Genomic DNA, 25,848 nt, shown 5'->3' with positions numbered 1-25,848 from the left:
CTGTAGTCTATGAATAGCATTCTCACATAGTTATTTCCCCTCTTGTCCAGGTGGAAGAGGGCAGTGTGAAGTGCAATTGAGATTGCGTAATCTGTGGATTTGTTTGGGCTGTACGCAAATTGGAATGGGTCTAGGGTGTCTGGGATAATGGTGTTGATGTGTGTCCTAACCAGCCTTTCAAATCACTTCATAATTACATACGTGAGAGCTAAAAGGCAATAGTCATTTAGGCATATTACCATGGCGCTCTTGGGAACAGGGACAATGGTGGTCAGTTTGAAACATGTTAGGATTAAAGACTGGGACACGGAGAGAGGTTACATGATCTGGAGAAACAGGGGCTTTCACGCAAGGCATAGTTTTATATTCTTCGAAGCGAGCATTAAAGGCATTTAGCTCGTTTGGGAGATCTGCATCGCTGCTCAACTCATGGCTGGGTTTCCCTTTGTAATCCATCATTGTCTGCTTTCCCTGCATATACATATTACGAACGTCGGTGTAATAGGATTCCACCTTCCTCCTAACTTGTCCTTTTGCATGTTTGATGTCTCGTCGTCGGTCGTAGCGGAGGGCTTTCTTGTATGCGTCCATGTCCGTGTCCCGTTCCTTGTAAGCTTTAGCTCTAGCTTTTAGCCCAGTGTGCATTTTGCCTGTAATCCATGTTTTTGATTTGGATACGTTCGTATAGAAATTTTGGGGATGATGTCATCTATGCACTTATTGATGAAGCTCATGACTGTCCTGGATAAATCCCGGAACATATCCCAGTCTGAATTTGAAGGCATTCAGTTGTACAACTGACTAGGTATCCCCCTTTCCCTTACGAGCAAAACGGTTTTATAGCTTCGCGTGTCCTTCATCTGACCTCTTCCATATTGAGCGCATCACTGGTACTTCCATGTGTGTGTGCATACTGTATGTGTGTGTGTGTGTGTGTGTGTGTGTGTGTGTGTGTGTGTGTGTGTGTGTGTGTGTGTGTGTGTGTGTGTGTGTGTGTGTGTGTGTGTGTTTTAGGGAAGACATTGCAGAGTGTGTGTGTTGGAGCAGGCAGATAAAGCTCCAGTCTGGGCCTTTATAAGAAGTCTCATAAATCCTGCGGGTCCCCCCAATCTGTGGGCCGTGTCGGATGACATTTGGCCTGTGAAAGCCCAGCCCCAGAAAGGCCATCGCTCTGTCACTAAGGCTCACTCATGCATGCTTTGATTCCGTCTCAGTGGTAGCGGTAGTAAAGGTGTTAATAGATGCACATTCAGTATGCTGAGAAAGACTGCCTTAAACCCCTATTATCTGCCAATGACAGAATTAGCATTAGTGGCTCCTCATCGCCCCACACCCCTGTAAATGACACACCGTTAAAACCTGCTCGTTATAGCTGCAAGCCAGCACCCAGACACAGGCCTACCTACCTGTTGATTCCTTTTATCATAGTGCCAGTGCCACCCATGTGAAGGGCCAGCCTCTAGATAGAGAGGAAGCCGTCATTGGTTCACCACATTTCCATACAATGCTGCTGTAAAGTGTGTGGTTCAATGGGCTTCCTGTCACAATGGTAATCGAAAAGGCACAGAGGGCATGTCATGTCACATGGCATGTGTGTGTTTTATTCATGGTCTTATGGTCATGTTTGTTTGCCCACGGACTACTTAGCTTAAAGGCTCTTAAAGCCTCTCCTAGATCACTGGCCCAGCATGGCCCGTATGGTATATCACTGGTAAGCTGGAAACTCCATAATGGGCAGACAGATTTGTTGTGCTGTTAGCACTAATCTGGGTAGTATTTTTGTTTTATGGCGTAGGATAACTGCCCTTATCATAGCAATCCTCCATTCCCGGAGCGCCCCGGATTTGTTGTCATAGCTTTTCCATAGTACATCACTTCTCTGTAGTAGATATTGTTTCACTACTTTATTATGTCTGATTATTGCAAGCTAAACGCTAATAAGCTCTTGCCTTATCAGTCAGATAATTAGCTTTTTATGTTAATCCATAACATCGTGTTGACCCTATGTATGACCAATTTTCATAGACTTTGAATAATAACCTAATCAACTTCATATAATTATTCTGAACGTGTTTCCCGGGATTTTACCAGTTTCATAAAAATGTGTCTTTTTACTCACACTGGTGAAGAAGATAACCTCATCAATCATGTCTGCCCACAGACCGTGGACCACTTATAACAAACACCAGTTTGTCTGGGGTTTTGCCTATGTCTGAGGACAACCCACCCAGACACAGCTTTAAATCTGATCAGGGTCCTACAATAATATACATCCTCTTAGATAGACAAAGCATCTCCTTTATCTCTCTGAAGATGGCTGAAGATTAAAAAGAAGTAACAGAGGCAATGTAAAAGAAAATATTCAAAACGCTCCAATTGCCATAACAACTATAAAGACACATCGTTTTTCAAAGATCCAAATGGATGATCAGTGAAGGGATCTTGTAATTGTTTCCACTATAGAACATCCATTCTAACAGAACAAATATATATTCAAGTACTTTAATTGTCTTCTCTTGTTTTCTGCCTGTGCTGGCTGTTGAGTTGGCCCGAACATCTGACTAACTGCGACAGCCTTTAGGTCCTTCTCTCTCTTTTGTCTTGGTGCTTAATGAAAGATGCAACTGGGATCCTGCCAGGCAGGAATGTTGAGAGGTGCTCTGCTCAGCACTGACCCCGTCTGTCACTCTGCCACTCTCAGGTTCACAGACTGCAGGTAGGGTTTGTGTGTGGCTGTGTGGGTGGATGGAGATAGACTTATCTCTGACCTGAACAGATGCCAAGTGTTTAATTAAACTCAGTGTCGTTCCAATCCCAGCATGCTGTGGCTAAGCCAGGCCCGGGCTCAGGACTCTGTTCTGAGGGGTGGAGGGCGGAGAGGTGACCCAGCTGCCACCGGGGGCTCCGCTGTCCCGCTAGGTGTTAGAGTGCTCCAGGATAAGCCCCCCACTCACAAAGGACCCGGCTAGCCGTTGATGGACCCTGCTTACACTCATTAAACCTGGACTGGACCTCTCACCACCACTCCTGGGACTGTTGTAAGGCAGGAGGGTAGTGTGATATCAAGGTCTGGCTTAAAATGTTTATAAGAGAGAAAACTCAAATACATTTGAGAGAAAACTCTTGTAAAGTGAGTTCAGTTTCATGGTCTATTTTTGACACATATCAGCAGTTGCGTTTGTTGTTGGTACCCACTGATATATAACTATTTCGATATTGTTTCAGAAAGTTAAATACAATCAAGTAGGAGAGATGAATGAAGAGAAAGATGAACATCAACATTATTAAGTGAGAGGGATAGAGGAAGGAGGGATGTAGAAGAAAGAGAGGGCACTAGAGAGACAGACAGTCCGTGTCAGTGAATCCAAGCCATGTTTTCCTGGCCGCTCTCTGCAGGGGAGATTACTCGGCCTTACTCCAGCCAGGCAAACTCTGTCCCCAGAGAGCTCAGTACTGACTACTGACCACGCATGGAGGTCCTGCAGCACACTTCCAGCTAACTTCAGAGCAGAGAGCTGATCGGCTGGACCAGTATGCTGGGAGGGGATCCTGTGGAGGAGTGACAGGCAGCAGTTCTCAGGCTGGACGCTGTGTGAGACAGTGGGTCCCTTCACCGCCATGGAGTTTGGGAGGTTTCATTCAAAGTACCAAAAACCTTTGCTGCTCATCATGATGACATTCAAACTGGGTAGGACTCATTGTCTAGGTGTATCAATGTAGGTTATAAAAGGAACAGAAAACCTGTGTGTGCACTTACATGTGTGAGTATTGATGTGGAAAGTAGTAATGTGAAAATGTGTGTAGACCATGTGTGTGTGTGTGTGTGTGTGTGTGTGTGTGTGTGTGTGTGTGTGTGTGTGTGTGTGTGTGTGTGTGTGTGTGTGTGTGTGTGTGTGTGTGTGTGTGTGTGTGTGTGTGTGTGTGTGCGCGTGTGTGTGTGTGCGTGTGTGTGTGTGCGCGTGTGTGTGTGTGAGTGTAGGGGCGATGTGGACAGAGCTGTAATAGGGCATTAGCAAGGCGGGAGGATGTTACAGGAGGACAAGTGGTGGTAGCCAGCTGGCAGACAGGTTGTTGTAGTTGGTGATAATCTGAACATCTCTGAGTGCAGTATCCCTTCAATAAGTTATTTATTATTTAATGATACGGCTGGTCCTATTTAGAAATTAATTTTAAAGAACCAAGAGAGACCTGCCCGAAGTAGGCACCAGTCAAACATTTGTTACATATCATACATAACAAAAACAATGGAAACGTATGATGTCACTGTGATATGTCACTGTGATATGTCACTGTGATATGTCACTGTAATTGACCATCTATTACTAATGTAAGACAATAATATAATAATATAATAATAATATACAATAATATAATTGGCTTGAGCACTTATCATGAAGTCATTCATAGATCATAATGAACTATCATAGTGAGATAAATGTTTGGGTGGGGGATGTGGGGTGTGGTGTCATGGGGTACAGTATGTTTGGGTGGGGGATGTGGGGTGTGTTGTCATGGGGTACAGTATGTTTGGGTGGGGGATGTGGGGTGTGGTGTCATGGGGTACAGTATGTTTGAGTGGGGGATGTGGGGTGTGGTGTCATGGGGTACAGTATGTTTGGGTGGGGGATGTGGGGTGTGGTGTCATGGGGTACAGTATGTTTGGGGGATATATGTGGGGGATATTTTGAACCCCACCTAATGATGCGTTGACCCATTTTTCCCGCGGCCCTCTGGGAAGTGTCTGAACCTCGTTAAATTGGAAAGACTGACAGGACGGGGTGGCTAGGGCGGATCACATGCAGAGGTCATTGTTTCCCATCACCATGGTGACGGGCTAAGAGTCTGGCCGTAACAGCTTTTTGTCTTAACTTTGAACGGAGGGCCAAGTGTTCTGAGAACTGTGAAAACGAACACAGTACTTTTAGATTGCATGGCTGATGGAAAAAACAACTGCAATATTGGATCAACCATTGTTGATAGAAAATACTGGATATACTATACTATAAATAATAATACGTGAAACCCACATGAAACACAGACATTTACATCTCTGACTAACATCAGAGGATAACTATGACTAAACGTGTCAGAATGTGTGCTTTTTAAAGCCAAGTGAGTCACCGCAGTTTAGCCTTTGAGTATGAATACAATTTTGGACAAAGCACAACACTGGCATGGTGTGACTGACAGTCCCCTGTGGAGATAAAATAGAATTCCTCTGCCTAAAACATTCTTTCACCTTTATTTAACTAGGCAAGTCAATTAAGAACAAATTCTTATTTTCAATGACAGCCTAGGAACAGGGCGTTAACTGACTTGTTCAGGGGCAACAAAGTTGTACCTTGTCAGCTCAGGGATTTGAACTTGCAACCTTTTGGTTATTTACATTTTACCTTTATTTAACCAGGCAAGTCGGTTAAGAACAAATTCTTATTTTCAATGACGGCCTAGGAAGAGTGGGTTAACTGCCTGTTCAGGGGCAGAACGACAGATTTGTACCTTGTCAGCTCGGGGGTTTGAACTTGCAACCTTCCGGTTACTAGTCCAATGCTCGAAACCCTAGGCTATCCTGCCTCCCCACATGAGTCACGTCATGCCACAAAGTGTGGGTCTCAACTGACATTTGACTTGGAGTATATGTAAAGATTATGTTTGGGTAACTTTAGTTTTGGTAACTGTTATCATAGGGCAGAGGAAACAAATAATCCTTATTCAGGACAAACATTAAGCATAACAACTATTAATCATCTCTTATCTACCTCGCTGCTTTCTTCCACACTGTTAGAGTGATGCTCGGACATACTGTTTCATGGCACAGGAAGCAGGAGTGACATCAGCACAGTGGAATGTTTCAGGGATGAGTGGTCTGGCTGCAGCAGGATAGACCAGTCAGAGACCTCCACTGTCTCAGCCAATCACCACGCTGCTACCTAATCTGATATGGGGTTCAGGTAGTACCAGCTGTTAGCGTACACAGTGCATTATAGTGGGTATACAGCACAGTGCATATTAACAGTTTAGGTAGGTACCATGTCTGGACTGAAGTATCTCTGGGTCTTGGAAATCACAATACTGTATAAATCCTATGTATTATGATGGTTTGGAGGATGAGAGTGTTTACATGTATCCATATTTAACACGAATATTAAGGAAACAGAAAACCTGGTCCTTTACACCATGAGTTTAAGGGAAGCTTGTGGGTTGATGGGTTGACAGTAGGAGGAAACTGATGAAACTGCGGGTTGCAACGGATGTTCCAGTGTATCTGGGGGTGTCAGGGGATTAGTGAAGAACATACAGTATATCACAAAAGTGAGTACACCCCTCACATTTTTGTAAATATTTGAGTGTCTTTTCATGTGACAACACTGAAGAAATGACACTTTGCTACAATGTAAAGTAGTGAGTGTACAGCTTGTATAACAGTGTAAATGTGCTGTCCCCTCAAAATAACTCAACACACAGCCATTAATGTCTAAACCGCTGGCAACAAAAGTGAGTACACCCCTAAGTGAAAATGTCCAAATTGGGCCTAATTAGCCATTTTCCCTCCCTGGTGTCATGTGACTCATTAGTGTTACAAGGTCTCAGGTGTGAATGGGGAGCAGGTGTGTTAAATTTGGTGTCATCGCTCTCACACTCCCTCATACTGACTGGTCACTGGAAGTTCAACATGGCACCTCATGGCAGAGAACTCTCTGAGGATCTGAAAAACATAATTGTTGCTCTACTTAAATATGACCTGGGCTATAAGAAGATTGCCAAGACCCTGAAACTGAGCTGCAGCACAGTGGCCAAGACCATACAGCGGTTTAACTTGACAGGTTCCACTCAGAACAGGCCTCGCCATGGTCGACCAAATAAGTTGAGTGCACGTGCTCAGCGTCATATCCTCATATCCAGAGGTTGTCTTTGGGAAATAGACGTAGGAGTGCTGCCAGTATTGCTGCAGAGGTTGAAGAGGTGGGGGATCAGCCTGTCAGTGCTCAGACCATACGCCGTACACTGCATCAAATTGGTCTGCATGGCTGTCGTCCCAGAAGGAAGCCTCTTCTAAAGATGATGCACAAGAAAGCCTGCAAACAGTTTGCTGAAGACAAGCAGACTAAGGACATGGATTACTGGAACCATGTCCTGTGGTCTGATGAGACCAAGCTAAACTTATTTGGTTCAGATGGTGTCAAGAGTGTGTGGCGGCAACCAGGTGAGGAGTACAAAGACAAGTGTATCTTGCCTACAGTCAAGCATGGTGGTGGGAGTGTCATGGTCTGAGGCTGCATGAGTGCTGCCGGCATTGGGGAGCTATAGTTCATTGAGGAAACCATGAATGCCAACATGTACTGTGACATACTGAAACAGAGCATGATCCCCTCCCTTCGGAGACTGGGCCGCAGGGCAGTATTCCAACAGGATAACGACCCCAAACACACCTCCAAGACGACCACTGCCTTGCTAAAGAAGCTGAGGGTAAAGGTGATGGACTGGCCAAGCATGTCTCCAGACCTAAACCCTATTGAGCATCTGTGGGGCTTCCTCAAACGGAAGGTGGAGGAGTGCAAGGTCTCTAACATCCACCAGCTCCATGATGTCGTCATGGAGGAGTGTAATTTCTTCAGTGTTGTCACATGAAAAGATATACTCAAATATTTACACAAATGTGAGGGGTGTACTCACTTTTGTGATATACTGTATATGGTGTTTGGAACATACACTAGATATTATAGCAGGGGAAGAAGACTGTGGCTCACAACAAGTGGATTGTGACACACAGCAACCAGTACTGTAGATCTATTGAGTGGAAATGAATGAGCAGTGGTCACTAACACTTGTCATGGAGAGCAACAGCCAGAGTGTGCTGGCTTTTGCCAACAATCAGACACCTGATTCAGCGAATCTAGGTAATGATCAGTTGATTCATTGAATCAATTGCTGGACTGGATCAAAAGCCTGCCCATCCTACAGCTCCCGAGCACTATGGGTGGTCACATTATATTAGGGAAACAGGTGTGAGGTGGAGGTATTAGGGGTGTGACAGGAGGGTTATAGAGGTGTTAAAGGGCCGGGGGCATGGCAGTAATAGGTACAGTGGGTGCTACAGTGGATAGAGGGACAATGTGACCTTCCCTTTAAGATAAGCTGTGAGTGAGTCAAGTAAGGAAACAACACACATGTAGACATATCGTAAAAATCCCTGCTAACACTCATTGTTAAATACTGTATAAACTATACTAGTATATTGAATAACTCAGAAGCTATATATCTGTGTTCATTAAGTAGAGCTTTAGCAATCTAATCAAATCAGGATTTAAGACAACATACACGTTCCATAAACGTAATAGGAACATGTATATTCAAGTATGAAAGCATTCCACAGTTTTATCCCCCTCATATTCAAATATTTTAGCACTGTACGCTTATTATTTCTACTTATGACAAAAGGAATATTCTTCAACAACTATAGCAGAAAATGTAACCAGCGTCAAACAGTCTGTGATTATTAAACTACCTGTTGCGGTGTGTATTAAGATGACCCATGGGGTCAAGTTTAGGTTAGATTAGTAGTGTTCAGGGTGAAGGGAACTGTCATTGATGAAGCCTCAGGTGACAACTGCTCACACAGTGAGTGTGCAATACGTTTACTCCTAACACCATCTGCTGTGTTCACTTTCAGTCCAGACTAGAGAGAGAGAGGGAAGTGGTTTTTTTCTTCTTTTTACTTTTCATTAAGAAAGTGCTCTGTAAGTGCCTCAGAAGCAGAGACAAAGGGAGAGGTCAAAGGTATATGGTGTATTGGCCTACTAATGGGCTCATAGGAAATAATTGGTAATCTCACTGGTAATACATCACCAGGGTAATGGACTGGTAATACATCACCAGGGTAATAGACTGGTAATACATCACCAGGGTAATAGACTGGTAATTCTTCACCAGGGTAATGGACTGGTAATACATCACCAGGGTAATGGACGGGTAACACTTCACCAGGGTAATGGACTGGTAACACTTCACTAGGGTAATAGACTGGTAACACTTCACCAGGGTAATGGACTGGTAACACTTCACCAGGGTAATGGACTGGTAATTCTTCACCAGGGTAATAGACTGGTAATACATCACCAGGGTAATAGACTGGTAATACATCACCAGGGTAATAGACTGGTAATACTTCACCAGGGTAATGGACTGGTAATACATCACCAGGGTAATAGACTGGTAACACTTCACCAGGGTAATAGACTGGTAATTCTTCACCAGGGTAATAGACTGGTAATACATCACCAGGGTAATGGACTAGTAACACTTCACCAGGGTAATGGACTGGTAACACTTCACCAGGGTAATGGACTGGTAACACTTCACCAGGGTAATAGACTGGTAATACATCACCAGGGTAATAGACTGGTAATACATCACCAGGGTAATAGACTGGTAATACTTCATCAGGGTAATGGACTGGTAATACATCACCAGGGTAATAGATTGGTAACACTTCACCAGGGTAATAGACTGGTAATTCTTCACCAGGGTAATGGACTGGTAACACTTCACCAGGGTAATAGACTGGTAATTCATCACCAGGGTAATGGACTGGTAATACTTCACCAGGGTAATGGACTGGTAACACTTCACCAGGGTAATAGACTGGTAATACATCACCAGGGTAATAGACTGGTAATACATCACCAGGGTAATGGACTGGTAATACATCACCAGGGTAATGGACTGGTAATACATCACCAGGGTAATAGACTGGTAATTCTTCACCAGGGTAATGGACTGGTAATACATCACCAGGGTAATGGACTGGTAATACATCACCAGGGTAATGGACTGGTAATACTTCACCAGGGTAATGGACTGGTAATACATCACCAGGGTAATGGACTGGTAATTCTTCACCAGGGTAATGGACTGGTAATACTTCACCAGCGTAATAGACTGGTAATACTTCACCAGGGTAATGGACTGGTAATACATCACCAGGGTAATGGACTGGTAATTCTTCACCAGCGTAATAGACTGGTAATACTTCACCAGCGTAATAGACTGGTAATACATCACCAGGGTAATGGACTGGTAATACATCACCAGGGTAATGGACTGGTAATACTTCACCAGCGTAATAGACTGGTAATACATCACCAGGGTAATGGACTGGTAATACATCACCAGGGTAATGGACTGGTAATACTTCACCAGCGTAATAGACTGGTAATACTTCACCAGCGATTTTCTCACCACAGTTTCATGAAGTTAAAGTTTGAGATTGCTTTCATATTTTGAGCTTTCTCATTCATGATAAATACTGAGTTTATTTTCTTTCTTGCCTATAGGTATACTGTGCACAGCAGCAGCAGACAAGTGTCTGTCGGCCCCGTGTCAGAATGGCGGTACGTGTCTCGACCAAATGGGCAACTACACGTGTCTCTGTCCCAGATGGCCAGTCCGCTATATGGGCAAGGACTGTAGGGAGCTGTATGACCCCTGTGTCCATGATGCGCCATGCACCAACTGTACCAGCACACTGGGCACAGAGGTCTACACCTGCCACTGCCCCGACAACTTCGCAGGGACCAACTGCACACTCAACATCAACATCAAGTGTGAGAGCAACCCATGTAAGGGTGTCAGGTCCCATTGTGTGGACAGGGTGGATAGCTACACCTGCCACTGTCCCCCTGGCTATGGAGGAGATCACTGCCAGGCGAGGGACTGCACTGAGGAGCCGTGCCACAATGGTGCCACCTGTGTTGACACATCGGATGGGTACCAGTGCCAGTGCGTCCCAGGCTTCCAGGGGAGGGACTGTGAGGAGAACATGGATGACTGTAAGTCACTCCCTTGTCAGAATGGAGCCATCTGTAAAGATGACGTCAACGGATACCAGTGCTTTTGTGTGCCTGGTTTCCAAGGCTACCACTGCGACCTGGACATTAACGAGTGTGTGTCGCGGCCGTGCAAGAACAATGGGACCTGTGTCAATGAGGTGGACCGCTATGAGTGCAAATGTCTGCTAGGGTTCAAAGGTGAGACAGTCTCTCTGTTTGGGTCAGTGCAACGTATCCTGCTGTCTTTAGAGTGTGAGGGAATTACCCTCTCTCTTTAACTCAGTGTCTTTAGTTCAGAGTTCACTACTTTGCCAACCTCATATAGACACTACAAAGTTTTAATCCACCATGTTCAATGTTTCTCTCTAAGCTCTGTAGTTGTTCTCATAGTGAAAACCATCATATATGAACCTGTGTCTGCGTTGTGTGGCAGGGGTGAACTGTGAAGTGGAGATCGATGAGTGTGAGGAGCAGCCCTGCCAGCATGGAGCCACCTGCCACGACCGTGTGGGCCTGTACACCTGTGAGTGTGTTTCTGGGTACGAGGGCCGTGACTGTGAGCTGGACATTGATGAGTGTGCCAGCGGGCCGTGTCTCAACGAGGGCAACTGTACAGACCTGGTGAACAGGTAAGGTGTCTCCAACTCTCTCTCCTCTCATTGGCTGAATCAGCTGCTTAACCCCAATGTGTCAGTGAGCAGCATGTCAGCCGAGGGATTCCTTCCCGACAGTAAAGTTTAACAGGGCAAGGATAAGGATTACACCGCTTATTCGGATGGTAATTAATCATGCGGTTGGGAAGTGGGGAAAACCTGATAGAGAGCTTCATCAGACCTGATAGAGAGCTTCATCAGACCTGGGTGGTGTATCTTGTTAATACAGAGATACGTTAGATTGAACCAATTACATTTGTTCATAAAAAAATACCACATAGGTGGCCTAAAGTTGTCTAGTGGTCTAAGCTTCTTTGAATCCGACCCATTGCTAGTTCACCACCCTCTCTCCTCTATCTTTCCTCTCTACCTCTGTCCTATCCAATAAAACTAAAAACATCAAGAGTGAGACTGCCCCACAACAACAACAAAAAATGTGTGAAGGTGGAATTCCACTTTCCATAAGAAAAAATGCCTGTAGATCAGAAATTATTCGATGTTAGAAACCTCACAGTTAAGACTGTTTAATGTTTCTACTGACTGCACTGAGGTCCCAGTGCGTTTTCATGCTTCAAAGATGTCCCAGTCTCACTGAAATGAGTAGGATATAAGGAGCCTCTCTAAGTCTCCTCCTCCTCACTCAGCTATGAGTGTGACTGCAACGGGACAGGCTTCACAGGAGAGCAATGTGAGGTGGACATCTCAGAGTGTGCTTCGGACCCCTGCCAGAATGGAGCCACCTGCCTAGAGGGGGTCAACCAATACGACTGTGTCTGCTGGACAGGTACACACACACACACACACACACACACACACACACACACGCACACACGCACACACGCACACACACACACACACACACACTTCTCACCAAATGAGGGAGTAACAGTCAGCTGTCTGTCATACAGTATCTGCCAAGCCTTCTCTGCACCACAGGAAGTATTACACACGCAGCAAAGGAGGCTGGTGGGAGGAGCTATAGGAGGACAGGCTTACTGTAAAGACTGGAATGGAATGAATGAAGTGGTGTCAAACACAACAAACAAAATATAGAAACCCCATGTTTGACCCTGTTCCATTCATTCCATTTCAGCCATTACAATGAGCCCATCCTCCTATAGCTCCTCCCACCAGCCTCCTCTGACACGCAGTGATTGTTGTACAAGAATATTTGATACGCTGTCTGGCATAAAAACAGAGAGAGAGTGAGAACATCCTAGGTGTCAGGAGTATTTTGAAAAGAAAAGCTGCAGGCGCTTCCATGTAGCCTTTTACAGGCAGGCAAAACCCTTATCTTGGTAAGATTTGGTTCGTCGAGTTTCCCAGACGTAAATCACAGAGATAAAGGGTCAAAGGTATGATACAAGTCTGTAGGAGACATAGCGAGAGACCTATTGAGAGACCTGTAAAGTGTAGTACTGACCGTGGTGTTACACCACACTGCCATCTAGTGTAGAACTGGTGCAGCTGCAGGGCCATGAGCAATAGGAAAACAAAGATGATCCTCAGTACAGAGGATGGAGAGCACATTATAAACACCACCGTTCAAAAATGTTGGGGTCACTTAGAAATGTCCTTGTTTTTGAAAGAAAAGCAATTTTTTTGTCCATTAAAATAACATCAAATTGATCAGAAATACAGTGACATCAGATTTTTTTTTATGGAATATCTACATAGGCGTACAGAAGCCCATTATCAGCAACCATCACTTTGTGTTAGCTAATCAGAGTTTATCATTTTAAAAGGTAGATTTATCATTAGAAAACCCGTTTTCAATTATGTTAGCACAGCTGAAAAGTGCTGTCCTGATTAAAGAAGCAATTCAACTGGCCTTCTTTAGACTAGTTGAGTATCTGGAGCATCAGCATTTGTGGTTTCGATTACAGGCTCAAAATGGCTAGAAACAAATAACCCCCCCCCCCCTGTTATAATAATGGTGTGTGTGTTGCAGGTTATGAAGGGAAGAACTGTTTAAAATAATGGTGTGTGTGTTGCAGGTTATGAAGGGAAGAACTGTTTAAAATAATGGTGTGTGTGTTGCAGCTTATGAAGGGAAGAACTGTTTAAAATAATGGTGTGTGTGTTGCAGGTTATGAAGGGAAGAACTGTCAGGTGGATATTGATGAGTGTGAGCTGCAGCCCTGTGAGAACGGAGGAGAGTGTTTCCAGCGCTCAGAGCTGCTGCACTACGGGGTGCTGTCTGGACTGGATGACAGGGAGTTCAACTATGAGGAAGCAGCTGGGTTCCTCTGCCACTGTCAGCCTGGGTTTGCTGGTAAGGCAAAGCACTGAAATTCATAGTTGGTGACCTCTCACCCCACTTTAAGTATAGGATCTGATTGAATAGGAATCCTCTGTAATTGCAGTCGATGTTCATTTGACTTGAGGGTAAGTAATGGAGTAAGTACGTAATGTGTCCTGTCTCTTGCAGGTGAGAGCTGTGAAGAGAATATAGACGAGTGTGAGTCTGCTCCATGTCAGAACGGAGGGAGCTGTGAGGACCTGGTCAACTCATACCAGTGTGACTGCCCACCTGGGTTCACAGGTAAGACTGTCTGTCTATTTCACTGCTCTTAATATACTGTATATCAGAAGATACAATAGAGAGAAGAAATCAATCCCATGCAGTGATATACAGTATATCTCTTTGGATTCACTTGCCTAGCAGTGAGCAAAACAATAATAGGTTAATCCTGCCCCTGCTGATCATTCCTGCTTGTACTGGTCTGCTTGGACATTAGACATCAGTCAAAACAGAGATAAGGAAAAGCAAAGGAAAAGTAAAGGTGGGCTGGAAAACCACCCATGAATAACTCTGAATAACAGATATATTAACTCTGAATAACAGAGTTATTAACTATGAGTAACAACTGAAAATGAACGCTGCTGCTACTCTCTGTTTATCATATATGCATAGTCACTTTATCTATACATTCATGTACATACTACCTCAATTGCTCCTACCACCCAGTGCTCCCGCACAGTGGCTAACCAGGCTATCTGCATTGTGTCCCACCTGCCAACCCCTCTTTTACGCTACTGCTACTCTCTGTTCATCATATATGCATAGTCACTTTAACCATATCTACATGTACATACTACCTCAATCAGCCTGACTAACCGGTGTCTGTATGTAGCCTCGCTACTTTTATAGCCTCGCTACTGTATATAGCCTGTCTTTTTACTGTTGTTTTATTTCTTTACCTACCTATTGTTCACCTAATACCTTTTTTCCATTATTGGTTAGAGCCTGTAAGTAAGCATGTCACTGTAAGGTCCACACCTGTTGTATTCAGCGCACGTGACAAATAAACTTTGATTTGATTTGATTTGAGAGCATATCTCCAGTTCTTTGGGTGAGTCTCTGTGTACAGTGGCTTTGACAGAGAGGGTAGGTGTCCATACGGAGGGGCATGACAGTAGAAGAACAACAAAGACCATAAAACCTGGTGCCATATGTCGGTCGTCCTGGCTGGGTATTTAACAGGGGTCTTTCCTCCAGTTTACCAGGGGGAAGAGAGAGATTTACCACAAAGCCGCTTAAGTCCCATGAACCACTAATTAATAAAAGCAAGCTTGAAAGACCCTCTCATCACAAAAACAAAACCTGTTATCAATTAACACATAAGGTATTGCGATACTCTTCGTCCTAGGCTATTTGCACAGTAAGCATACTTCCGTATACTGTATCCAGGCACCCGTCAAAATAGAGGGGAATAACACATAGGTGCACAACAAGATCATATGACTACATATTCTCTGGGAGTTCTCTTCGCACATACAGATAGAGTACCCAGAAACTGGTTAAGCTAATTAAATTGAGCCCCCCCCTCAACCCAGCCACCTTTGACCCCCCATTTCAACCTATGTCATACTGAGGTTACTCCAGCATAGTCAAGCTCAGTACAGCCCCTCTGCTCAGAAGCCCATCTCCTGTGATTAGAATGCCGTCTGCCACTAGCCGGCATCCATAACATCGATCAGGAGTGACTGCAGCCCAACATTCCTGTTGTCAGCAGTGACAGGAGCCAGCTGGGTGGTAGGCTTAGAGCCCTGGCTGGGCCTGGCTGTCGAGGGGAGGCTGTATGCAGGCATGAGGGAGGGAGGGAGGGAGAGAAGTAGGGTGGGCTTGGGCTCGAGTAATCACTTCTGCCTGCCTGGTACAAGTGTACGGACTGTGTGTACGTGTGTGTGTGCATGTGTGAGAGAGAGGGTGCACAAGTTTGATCTCATCCGTGGGACCTGTTTGGCTATATGTGTGTATTTACGGCTCTGGGAGAATGAGGGGGCTACTGCTACTACTGTTGCTAGCTGAATGGTGTGAGCCATGGGGACTGACAGGTAACAATCAAAACATACTGTGGAGAGAAGGGCTGCTAGGACAGGCTGTGTGTTTATGTGGGGGAGGTAGAGGGCTGGAGGAAGGCAGAAGGAGATGTTCTTGTTTTTAACTTGTGGAGAGAGGAGTTTTAGAGGATTTTGCTGATGTGTAAAATTTCATTGCTTACTAAGCATATTGTAGTCCCATTGATTTACTATATACCGTGAATAATCTAGCGACATACTTCAAAGCATTTGTTTTTTTAATACAATTTGACTGTGAACAGAGAGAAGTAGAAACTGGGCTCTCATCCATACCGATATTTAAACTTTCATCAGTCATTTCCTCATTAGTAAAAGATATAGTCTAGTCAAGTGCTTCCTGGAGAGCCACGTGCTTGCCAGTGTACTTCCATATCTGATAACTCATTTGGTTTGGTTAGGGAGACTCTGATAACTCATTTGGTTTGGTTAGGGAGACTCTGATAACTCATTTGGTTTGGTTAGGGAGACTCTGATAACTCATTTGGTTTGGTTCGGGAGACTCTGATAACTCATTTGGTTTGGTTAGGGAGACTCTGATAATTCATTTGGTTTGGTTAGGGAGACTGATAACTCATAAGGTTTGGTTAGGGAGACTCTGATAACTCATTTGGTTTGGTTAGGGAGATTCTGATAACTCATTTGGTTTGGTTAGGGAGACTCTGATAACTCATTTGGTTTGGTTAGGGAGCTCTGATAACTAATTTGGTTTGGTTATGCAGACTCTGATTAACTAATTTGGTTTGGTTAGGCAGACTGATAACTAATTTGGTTTGGTTAGGGAGACTCTGATAACTCATTTGGTTTGGTTATGCAGACTCTGATTAACTCATTTGGTTTGGTTAGGGAGACTCTGATAACTCATTTGGTTTGGTTATGCAGACTCTGATTAACTCATTTGGTTTGGTTAGGCAGACTCTGATAGCTCATTTGGTTCGGTTAGGGAACTCTGATAAGTCAGTTGGTTTGGTTAGGCAGACTCTGATGAACTCATTTGGTTTGGTTAGGCAGACTCTGATTAACTCATTTGGTTTGCTTAGGGAGACTGATTAACTCATTTGGTTTGGTTTAGGGAGACTGATTCACTTATTTGGTTTGGTTAGGCAGACTCTGATGAACTAATTTTGTTTGGTTAGGGAGACTGATTCACTTATTTGGTTTGGTTAGGCAGACTCTGATTAACTCATTTGGTTTGGTTAGGGAGACTGATTCACTTATTTGGTTTGGTTTAGGGAGACTGATTCACTTATTTGGTTTGGTTACGCAGACTCTGATTAACTCATTGGTTTGGTTACGCCGACTGATTAACTCACTGGTTTGGTTAGGGAGACCCTGATTAACTAATTGGTTTGGTTAGGGAGACTCTGATTAACTCACTGGTTTGGTTAGGGAGATTCTGATTAACTCACTGGTTTGGTTAGGGAGACTCTGATTAACTTATTTGGTTTGGTTAGGCAGACTGATAACTAATTTGGTTTGGTTAGGGAGACTCTGGTAACTCATTTGGTTTGGTTATACAGACTCTGATTAACTCATTGGTTTGGTTAGGGAGACTCTGATAACTCATTTGGTTTGGTTATGCAGACTCTGATTAACTCATTTGGTTTGGTTAGGCAGACTCTGGTAGCTCATTTGGTTCGGTTAGGGAACTCTGATAAGTCAGTTGGTTTGGTTAGGCAGACTCTGATGAACTCATTTGGTTTGGTTAGGCAGACTCTGATTAACTCATTTGGTTTGGTTAGGCAGACTCTGATTAACTCATTTGGTTTGGTTAGGCAGACTCTGATTAACTCATTTGGTTTGCTTAGGGTGACTGATTAACTCATTTGGTTTGGTTTAGGGAGACTGATTCACTTATTTGGTTTGGTTAGGCAGACTCTGATGAACTAATTTGGTTTGGTTAGGCAGACTCTGATTAACTCATTTGGTTTGGTTACGCAGACTCTGATTAACTCATTGGTTTGGTTACGCCGACTGATTAACTCACTGGTTTGGTTAGGGAGACCCTGATTAACTAATTGGTTTGGTTAGGGAGACTCTGATTAACTCACTGGTTTGGTTAGGGAGATTCTGATTAACTCACTGGTTTGGTTAGGGAGACTCTGATTAACTCATTGGTTTGGTGAGGGAGACTCTGATTAACTCACTGGTTTGGTTAGGGAGACTCTGATTAACTCATTGGTTTGGTTAGGGAGACCCTGATTAACTCATTGGTTTGGTTAGGGAGACTCTGATTAACTCACTGGTTTGGTTAGGGAGACTCTGATTAACTCATTGGTTTGGTTAGGGAGACTCTGATTAACTCACTGGTTTGGTTAGGGAGACTCTGATTAACTCATTGGTTTGGTTAGGGAGACTCTGATTAACTCATTGGTTTGGTTAGAGAGACTCTGATTAATTCATTGGTTTGGTTAGGCAGACACTGATTAACTCATTGGTTTGGTTAGGGAGACTGATTAACTCATTGGTTTGGTTAGGGAGACTCTGATTAACTCATTGGTTTGGTTAGGGAGACTCTGATTAACTCATTGGTTTGGTTAGGGAGACTGATTAACTCATTGGTTTGGTTAGGCAGACTGATTAACTAATTGGTTTGGTTAGGGAGACTTATTAACTCATTGGTTTGGTTAGGGATACTCTGATTAACTCATTGGTTTGGTTAGGGAGACTCTGATTAACGTATTGGTTTGGTTAGGAAGACTCTGATTAACTCATTGGTTTGCTTAGGGAGACTCTGATTAACTCATTGGTTTGGTTAGGGAGACTCTGATTAACTCATTGGTTTGGTTAGGGAGACTCTGATTAACTCATTGGTTTGGTTAGGGAGACTCTGATTAACTCATTGATTTGGTTAGGGAGACTCTGATTAACTCATTGGTTTGGTTAGGGAGACTCTGATTAACTCATTGGTTTGGTTAGGGAGACTCTGATTAACTCATTGGTTTGGTTAGGGAGACTCTGATTAACTCATTGGTTTGGTTAGGGAGACTCTGATTAACTCATTGGTTTGGTTAGGGAGACTCTGATTAACTCATTGGTTTGGTTAGGGAGACCCGTAGGCTCCTGTTGAATCTCACAGTGTGGCTGTGGGACAGTCCTGTGTGGCAGAGAAATACATAACCATACCCCTATCCAACATGAAAAAAACGAATGGTGTGTTATGTTGTCATTCCAGGTATGCACTGCGAGGTAGACATTGACGAGTGTGAGAGCGAGCCCTGTCAGAATGGCGGGTCCTGCAAGGACGCCGCCAACTCCTACACCTGCAACTGTGTGACGGCGGGTCCAGGGGAGGAGCCATGGGGTGGCCATAACTGTGACGTCCGTCTGATTGGCTGCAGGGAACACCTGTGTGAGAACGGAGCCACGTGTGTGCCCATCCTAAGCCAAAAAGAGCACAGTGGGGAAGATGGGGATGAACAAGAGCATGACCACACCTGCCTCTGTCACCCTGGCTTCACTGGGAAGCACTGCAGCATTCCCACCACCTTCTCCTTCAACAGAGAGGGGTATGTCCTTATCCAGCTCCCTCCTACAGCTAACAGGACCAGTAGAGGGATTGACCCCCAGCACCACCACCTCCACTATGGGATCCACGTCCAGCTGCGCTTCAGGACCACCCTGGCTGAAATGCTGCTGTTCTACAGAGGGGCTGAGGACTACAGTGTGTCCCTGGAGATTGTGAGGGGCCATATCCATGCTAGAGCTGGATCAGGGAAGGAGCTACAGGCCACCTACCATCTCCCTGTCAATGACGGAGACTGGCATGAGGCCAAAGTGACCATGGATGAGAAGCTGGTGCTGATGGTGAAAGGACCAGGCTGTGACAATGACGGGGGTTGCACAGTGGAGGACGAAGGACACAACCAACTGATCTTCTTCCAACCTGGATCATTCCCCCAGGTCTATGTGGGTGGGGCCCCCCAGAAGTATCTGGACAACACAGAGAGTAGGAAGGGTTTCATTGGCTGCATGGAGGATCTACAGGTTGACCACCAGCTGCTACTGCCTCAGGATATCTCTCCAGAGCACGTCCAAGACATGGAGCTGGGCTGCAACAAGACCGACTGGTGTCATCCTGATCCTTGCCATCATCGTGGGCATTGTATTGACCTGTGGACTAGCTTCAGCTGTGCGTGTGATCGACCCTATCACGGCTCCCTGTGTGAAGAAGGTAAGAACTGTTATACCTTTTGAAACATTACTTTGCTTTACATTTTCAAATATTGCTTTTCAAATATGACAACTGCAGACACCAGGCGCTGACAATGTATTGTCATTTAAAGGGGGTTACGTGTGTCTCCTCAACTTACAGCCAGTTCCCTTCAGCGACACAGGTTTGTACAGGTTTTATTGTTCACACTGAAAGTATTGCTTTTTGTTGCTTGCATCAGAATACCCCTCATGGACATTCAGTAATGAAGACACTGTGAGCTATGCTACCTTCAACATCAACCAAACGGACGGGGAGAACTTCAACATCTCCTTCTTCCTGCGCTCTCTGAAGCCTAGTGGCCTGCTCCTCCAGCTGCGGAGAGGGAGCAGGGCCTACCTCACCCTGTACCTGCGGGAGGGAACCCTGGTCTTCAACAGCCCCCCCACCACCCTGTTCTCTAACGGTACCTACATCACCAGCGGACAGAGGGAGCTGGTCACTGTGGTGGTACGCCAGGGTCAGGTAGGGTTCAGTCAGGGTGGGACACAGTTATCCCTGGGGCGGTTGAGGATGGAGCAGGGGGACGTGGTGTACATGGGGGGTCTGCCACCGGGGGAGTCCACTGCCCCCTGGGGAGGTCACTTCAAAGGCTGCTTACAGGACATCACTCTGGACCACATGCACCTGTACCTTCACCTCCCAGAGGAGTGCCACACCCACGAAGCGTTCGAGTGCTACATCCCAAAACAATCGGAGAACATGTTGGATGGCTGTGTCAGTGATGAGGCATGCAAGGTAACGTCAATAACACCTTTACACTTAAGAGATATTTTGCTGTAACTGTAGTGAACTGGTACAAGAGCTGTCTAGATTTCTCAGGTGAGGGTCCTGACAAAGACTTTTCAGTTCACTGTTTGTAACAGACACTAATATCTATGTCTTCCTCAGGCTGGTCCCTGTCAGAACGGAGGAACGTGCACAGTCACCTGGAATGACTTTGAGTGCACCTGTCCCATGAACTTCTCTGGCAGACGATGTGATACACGCGTGTGGTGTGTCAGCGACCCCTGTGTCGTGGGCAGCCAGTGTGTGGATCTAGTTGACGGTTACGAGTGTGAGTGGATTTTTTGGGATCGTATACATTATCTCTCTCCCTTTCTCTCTACTACAGTATCTTTCTCGGCACAGACACACGCACAAACAAAATAGCGAACACCTTACCAAAAGGTGTGTCACTGTATTCAATAGCCTTATTAATATACTGCTGTTCCACCAGGCCTCACCAACGCCACCTTTGAGAGCAACGCTCTGCAGTTCACAGCTAATGGCTCGCTGATTGCCACGGTGACCAGTGTCTCCATGGATATACGTACTCGGGAGGAGAACGGCGTGCTGCTGCGGGCCACTAACGGAGCAGAGGTCTTCTGTCTGGGTTTGCTCAACTCCTCCCTGCTGGTCAAACTACTGAGCGGCAACAGCCTGGAGCTACAGGCCTTCACCAGCAACCTGCCCATCTCAGACGGGGCCTGGCACCACCTCCACCTGGCCATGACAGACCCCCTGCAGCCTGTGTCCCGCTGGCGCCTCACTGTGGACGGGCGCAGGGCTGGCAGCACCATGGGCACGGCCGGGCACCTCAACTTCCTCAACAACACCACCGTGTGGCTGGCAGAGAACTACACAGGCTGTCTGGGAGAGGTGAGGGTGGGAGGAATCTACCTACCTCTGTTGGACAACCAAGATGCCCCCCAGGCAGCCCGGTTTATCAGACAGGGGGGGCAGGAGAATAAGATGGGGTGTGTTGCTACTGATGTGTGTCAGTACCAGCCCTGCCTCAACCAGGGCACCTGCCAGGACCTCTGGAACCTGTTCAACTGCAGCTGTTCCCCGGGCTGGGAGGGAGAGTTCTGCCAGAGGGACACAGACGAGTGTGTCTCAGGCCCCTGTGCCCACGGCACCTGCACAGACCTGCTGGCAAACTACCAGTGTGAGTGTCACAAAGGATGGGGGGGCAGGGACTGTGAGGAGGAGGTGGATGACTGCCTGGAGCACAGCTGTATGAACGGGGGCTCCTGCCTAGACGGGACGGGTACCTACCAGTGTGTCTGCCCCCCTGGATACACCGGCCGCCGCTGCCAGTGAGTACCACAAACTATAACCAGGGCATGTTCCTGTTCAAAAATCACTGTGTGTGTGTGTCTATGTATTCAGTATGTATAGACGTTGTAATGACTGTATTTTGTGTATCCTACAGATGGAGATTCCCTCCGCAGCAGTGTGATGAAGAGACACAGTGTGATAACGGTGGGGTCTGCGTGGATGGGATCTGGGGTACCAACTGCACCTGCAAACCTGGCTACACTGGAGACTGGTGAGATCACTAACCTATCCAATTTTCCATAGAAAATACATGGGCCGCGTTCCCGGAGACTAACATTTTATTGGACTAAGAAGGACTAAAAAGCATGCTAAATGGACTAGGCTTAACCTGTGTCCGGTAGCACGGCCCTATAAGTCTACAGTTTAAAAGCTGAGCATGTCAGTGGGACTGGAAAAGGCTCCTATTGTATGGACAGAGAGCTGTCGTTCCTGCTGGGGTGTCAGTGTCATGTTGACCCCCCCTGGTGTTCTCTCCCAGGTGTGAGGCAGAGATAGATGAGTGTGAGTCCAGACCCTGTCTCAACGGTGCTACCTGCCTGGACCGACTCAGCAGCTTCCAGTGTATGTGTGTGCCGGGCTTCAGCGGCACACAGTGTGAAAGCAATGTAAGGCACCTTATATCTCCACTGATCACACTCAGTAACTGACCGTCTGTGCGTGACGACATACTGTCAGTACATTTATTACAGTAGACTGTGTAGTGATAATATACGTTGAGTATCAAAAGCTTTTACACAGACCAGATTGGATCAAAGAGGCTGATGTATTAAAACAATTTAAGCTGCAGTTCGTCTAATCTGAGTATTAAGGTACTAATAAGTAATAACAAGGTCATAATAAGTCATAGTTAAATGTCCTGCTCTCACCCCTCTGTAGAGACAGGAGCAGAGGCAGCGTGTTCCCTGGCTGGTGGTGGCCATCCCTCTGGCCAGCTTGTGTTTGCTGCTGGCTGTGGTGGCCCTGGTGTTCATGGTGCTGACCGCACGCAAGAAGCGCCAGTCGGAGGGCACCTACAGCCCCAGCGCCCAGGAGGTGGCAGGGGCACGGCTGGAGATGGGCAGTGTACTCAAAGTGCCCCCCGAGGAGAGGCTCATATGAGCCCCACACACAACAGCAACACACACTACCTTCACTCGGCTACAGGTCGGACACCTAGCCTCCCTGGCTCAGACACACAACCAGACACAGGCGAGGACTGGTCAGACTCACTAAGAGGTGTCCAGCGTGTGAAAGGTCACCAGTGGTGTGGACATGTGCCCTCACAGTGATGCCACCGCCATACTGCTGCTGCTGGGTCATGGGGTTGGGGGTGGTTCAACCCGGAACTAATCTCTTTATAGAAAGAGGTGATGTGGTCTGTCTGAGCCGCAGAGAAGGGCAGGATAGAGGATGAAAGAGCTCTCGTCTCCCAAGACTTGGGCACTGCTGTCCGGTTGAGTCTAATCAGCTAGTCCCCTCCATGGAGCGATGAACCATACTGGACTCCAGTGTCTCTCTATACAATAGCTACCTGTGTACATTCTGTACCCCACATTGATTATGTGTGAGTTCACTCTAATGACCATTTTGATGGTAAAACATTGTATTTTTCTCTGGATGTGCACTATACCAATAATGTTCTTTCCGACTCCGTGTAAATACTGTAATGGTCTTATTTCTAAATCTATGATGTGTTTTTTGTTCATGTCATTGTCTGTGCAAATGTATGAGGTGCTCCTAAAACTCCTGGATTGAGACCACTTAAATGCTATCAGCCATCTCAAACTCTGATGCCACAGTATTCAGACAGGATACATTTACCCAAACCTACACTCCTGTCAGTCTCTTAATCTATCCTCACCAGAGCCACTACTTAACCAGCCAAGTGATCAATGGACGTTTTCACTGTCCACCGGAGGTGCTGAAGCTAGATATTGTGCTCTAGGTCATTTCTGTATCTATGGATGATGTACCACATGCATATACTGTAACTACGCTGAATGAAAGCAACACCTAATTAGCTTGAAATGAAGTTTATGCAACCCCACACTAAAGGCAAGTAATTGAAAGATAGTTCATTGTCATGAATTGACTTCCACATGACTTTATGAATGAGTTTGTATGTGCCTTCCTTACAGAATGGATGGAATGCTGAGAAACACAACATTTGACTCTTGTACATTCTACATTGGATATGGTATCTATCTATATGTTGATTTTTGTGTGGCCCTATCTAAAATATAGTTGACTGGAGGGAACTATGTGTTGTCTCAAAGGAAAACTCACTGTGATGATCGTGTTGACGTCTGTGTGGAGTGCTGTAGAGCAGTATGACAGACCGACAAAGAGACAGAGCAGGTTTCTGTTTGTGCTCTGTCGGTCCTCCCCCTCCCCTTCCTGCAGGGCTAGGTGATGCAGTACAATCCAGGGAGACATGTACTGACAATTCACTGATGTTAGCGCTGCTCCAGTGTTGGATTATACAGAGTACATTCCAGGGTTGGGATCAACTACAGTCAATTCACAAAGTGAACATTGCCCAGTGAATTGTCAATTGAAAACGGAATTGACCCCAACCCTGGTACACTCTGGATTCGCATCTACAACAGGGGATAGATTGGACTGATCTGGATTTGAGTTCTGAATAGTGTGGTAGGAGCTTACACTGGACGCACCTCGTCTCAGGCAGAACCAACTACAGTGTAACGAACAGCAAGGTATGCTGGGTAGGCTACACTGGTATGTATAGGGAGTATTCTGTGATTATTCTGGAAAATGTGATTGGGTAGCAACACTGTAACATGATGCAATTGTAAACAGTGTGATTTATTCAAAACTCTAAAGTTTCTATTGGATGTCAACAGTTAAACTGATGCAAAAGAGAATGATAATTAAAGCAACACCATGAAATTAATGACTGGACTTACTGTGCATGGTTTTGTTTGTAACTAGATCAAATGCGGTAAGAATTGTATCTGACAAAGGATAGCAAGTCAACACAGTTACCCTATAAGTGTTTGACTATCTGTTTATTCAATAGAATTTGCAATTCGGTGTCTTTCACAGTGCTTCTGAAGGGATCTCCTCCCACAGTCCCGTAGGAGCGTTCTGTCTGCGTACCACGAGGGAAGGAAGGAGTTTATGTTTGCAACGCCCGCATAGAATTGAAAAATAAACTGAATAGAAATACAGTATCTCACCAGACGACTTCTGTTTCTTCTCATAACATAACACACCCACGGGCTGGAAATCTCTCTCTCTCTCTCTCTCTCTCTCCCTCCCTCCCTCCCATAAGAATACTGTATGATTCCAGTTCTGTTATTAGCTCACTGATCCAAGGGAATGTGAACTGGCCTGTGATATTGAAACAGAGGGACCCATCCGGTCCAAGATGAGAATTCAAAATGAAATCTTCTCTGCTGAGATGATATGAGAACAAATGAGGGAAGGACACTAGAATGATTTCCCTCATCCTTCTGGAGTAGAAAAAAACCAAGGCTCTTACTGTCCCTCCCCAGGAGTGGGGCTGGCACAGAGGGTCACAGCCAGGATAAGGGCCAGACATAGAGGGGAAGCCTGAACAATACAAGCACTTCAACACCAAGAGAGAGAAACCCACAGGAGGGAGTGTTGAGCTAAGAAGAGATATTTTGGAATAACTCGTTTTTCTGCGTATATAGCACAGGAGGCTGCTGAGGGGAGGACTGCT

The 25,848-nt window shown here is 45.6% G+C and overlaps 1 protein-coding gene across 1 annotated transcript; it reads left to right on the top strand.

Annotated features, from left to right (window-relative positions):
- Position 1: 1 nt before the first annotated feature.
- Positions 2 to 25,053, top strand: LOC109895741 (protein crumbs homolog 1-like). The gene is made up of 13 exons (XM_020489692.2): positions 2 to 3,688; positions 10,335 to 11,027; positions 11,263 to 11,458; positions 12,127 to 12,266; positions 13,572 to 13,757; positions 13,914 to 14,027; positions 19,020 to 20,018; positions 20,239 to 20,795; positions 20,949 to 21,114; positions 21,277 to 22,138; positions 22,255 to 22,371; positions 22,639 to 22,765; positions 23,037 to 25,053. Exons 1-13 carry the CDS (start codon positions 3,619 to 3,621, stop codon positions 23,256 to 23,258), a joined length of 4,449 nt encoding a protein of 1,482 aa, XP_020345281.2. The 5' UTR covers positions 2 to 3,618; the 3' UTR covers positions 23,259 to 25,053.
- Positions 25,054 to 25,848: the final 795 nt, after the last annotated feature.

Source organism: Oncorhynchus kisutch, linkage group LG8, assembly GCF_002021735.2.
Source record: "Oncorhynchus kisutch isolate 150728-3 linkage group LG8, Okis_V2, whole genome shotgun sequence".
Classification (NCBI taxonomy): Eukaryota; Metazoa; Chordata; class Actinopteri; order Salmoniformes; family Salmonidae; genus Oncorhynchus; species Oncorhynchus kisutch.
Note: the sequence above shows the minus strand (reverse complement) of the source record. Positions and strands in the feature narration are given on the sequence as shown.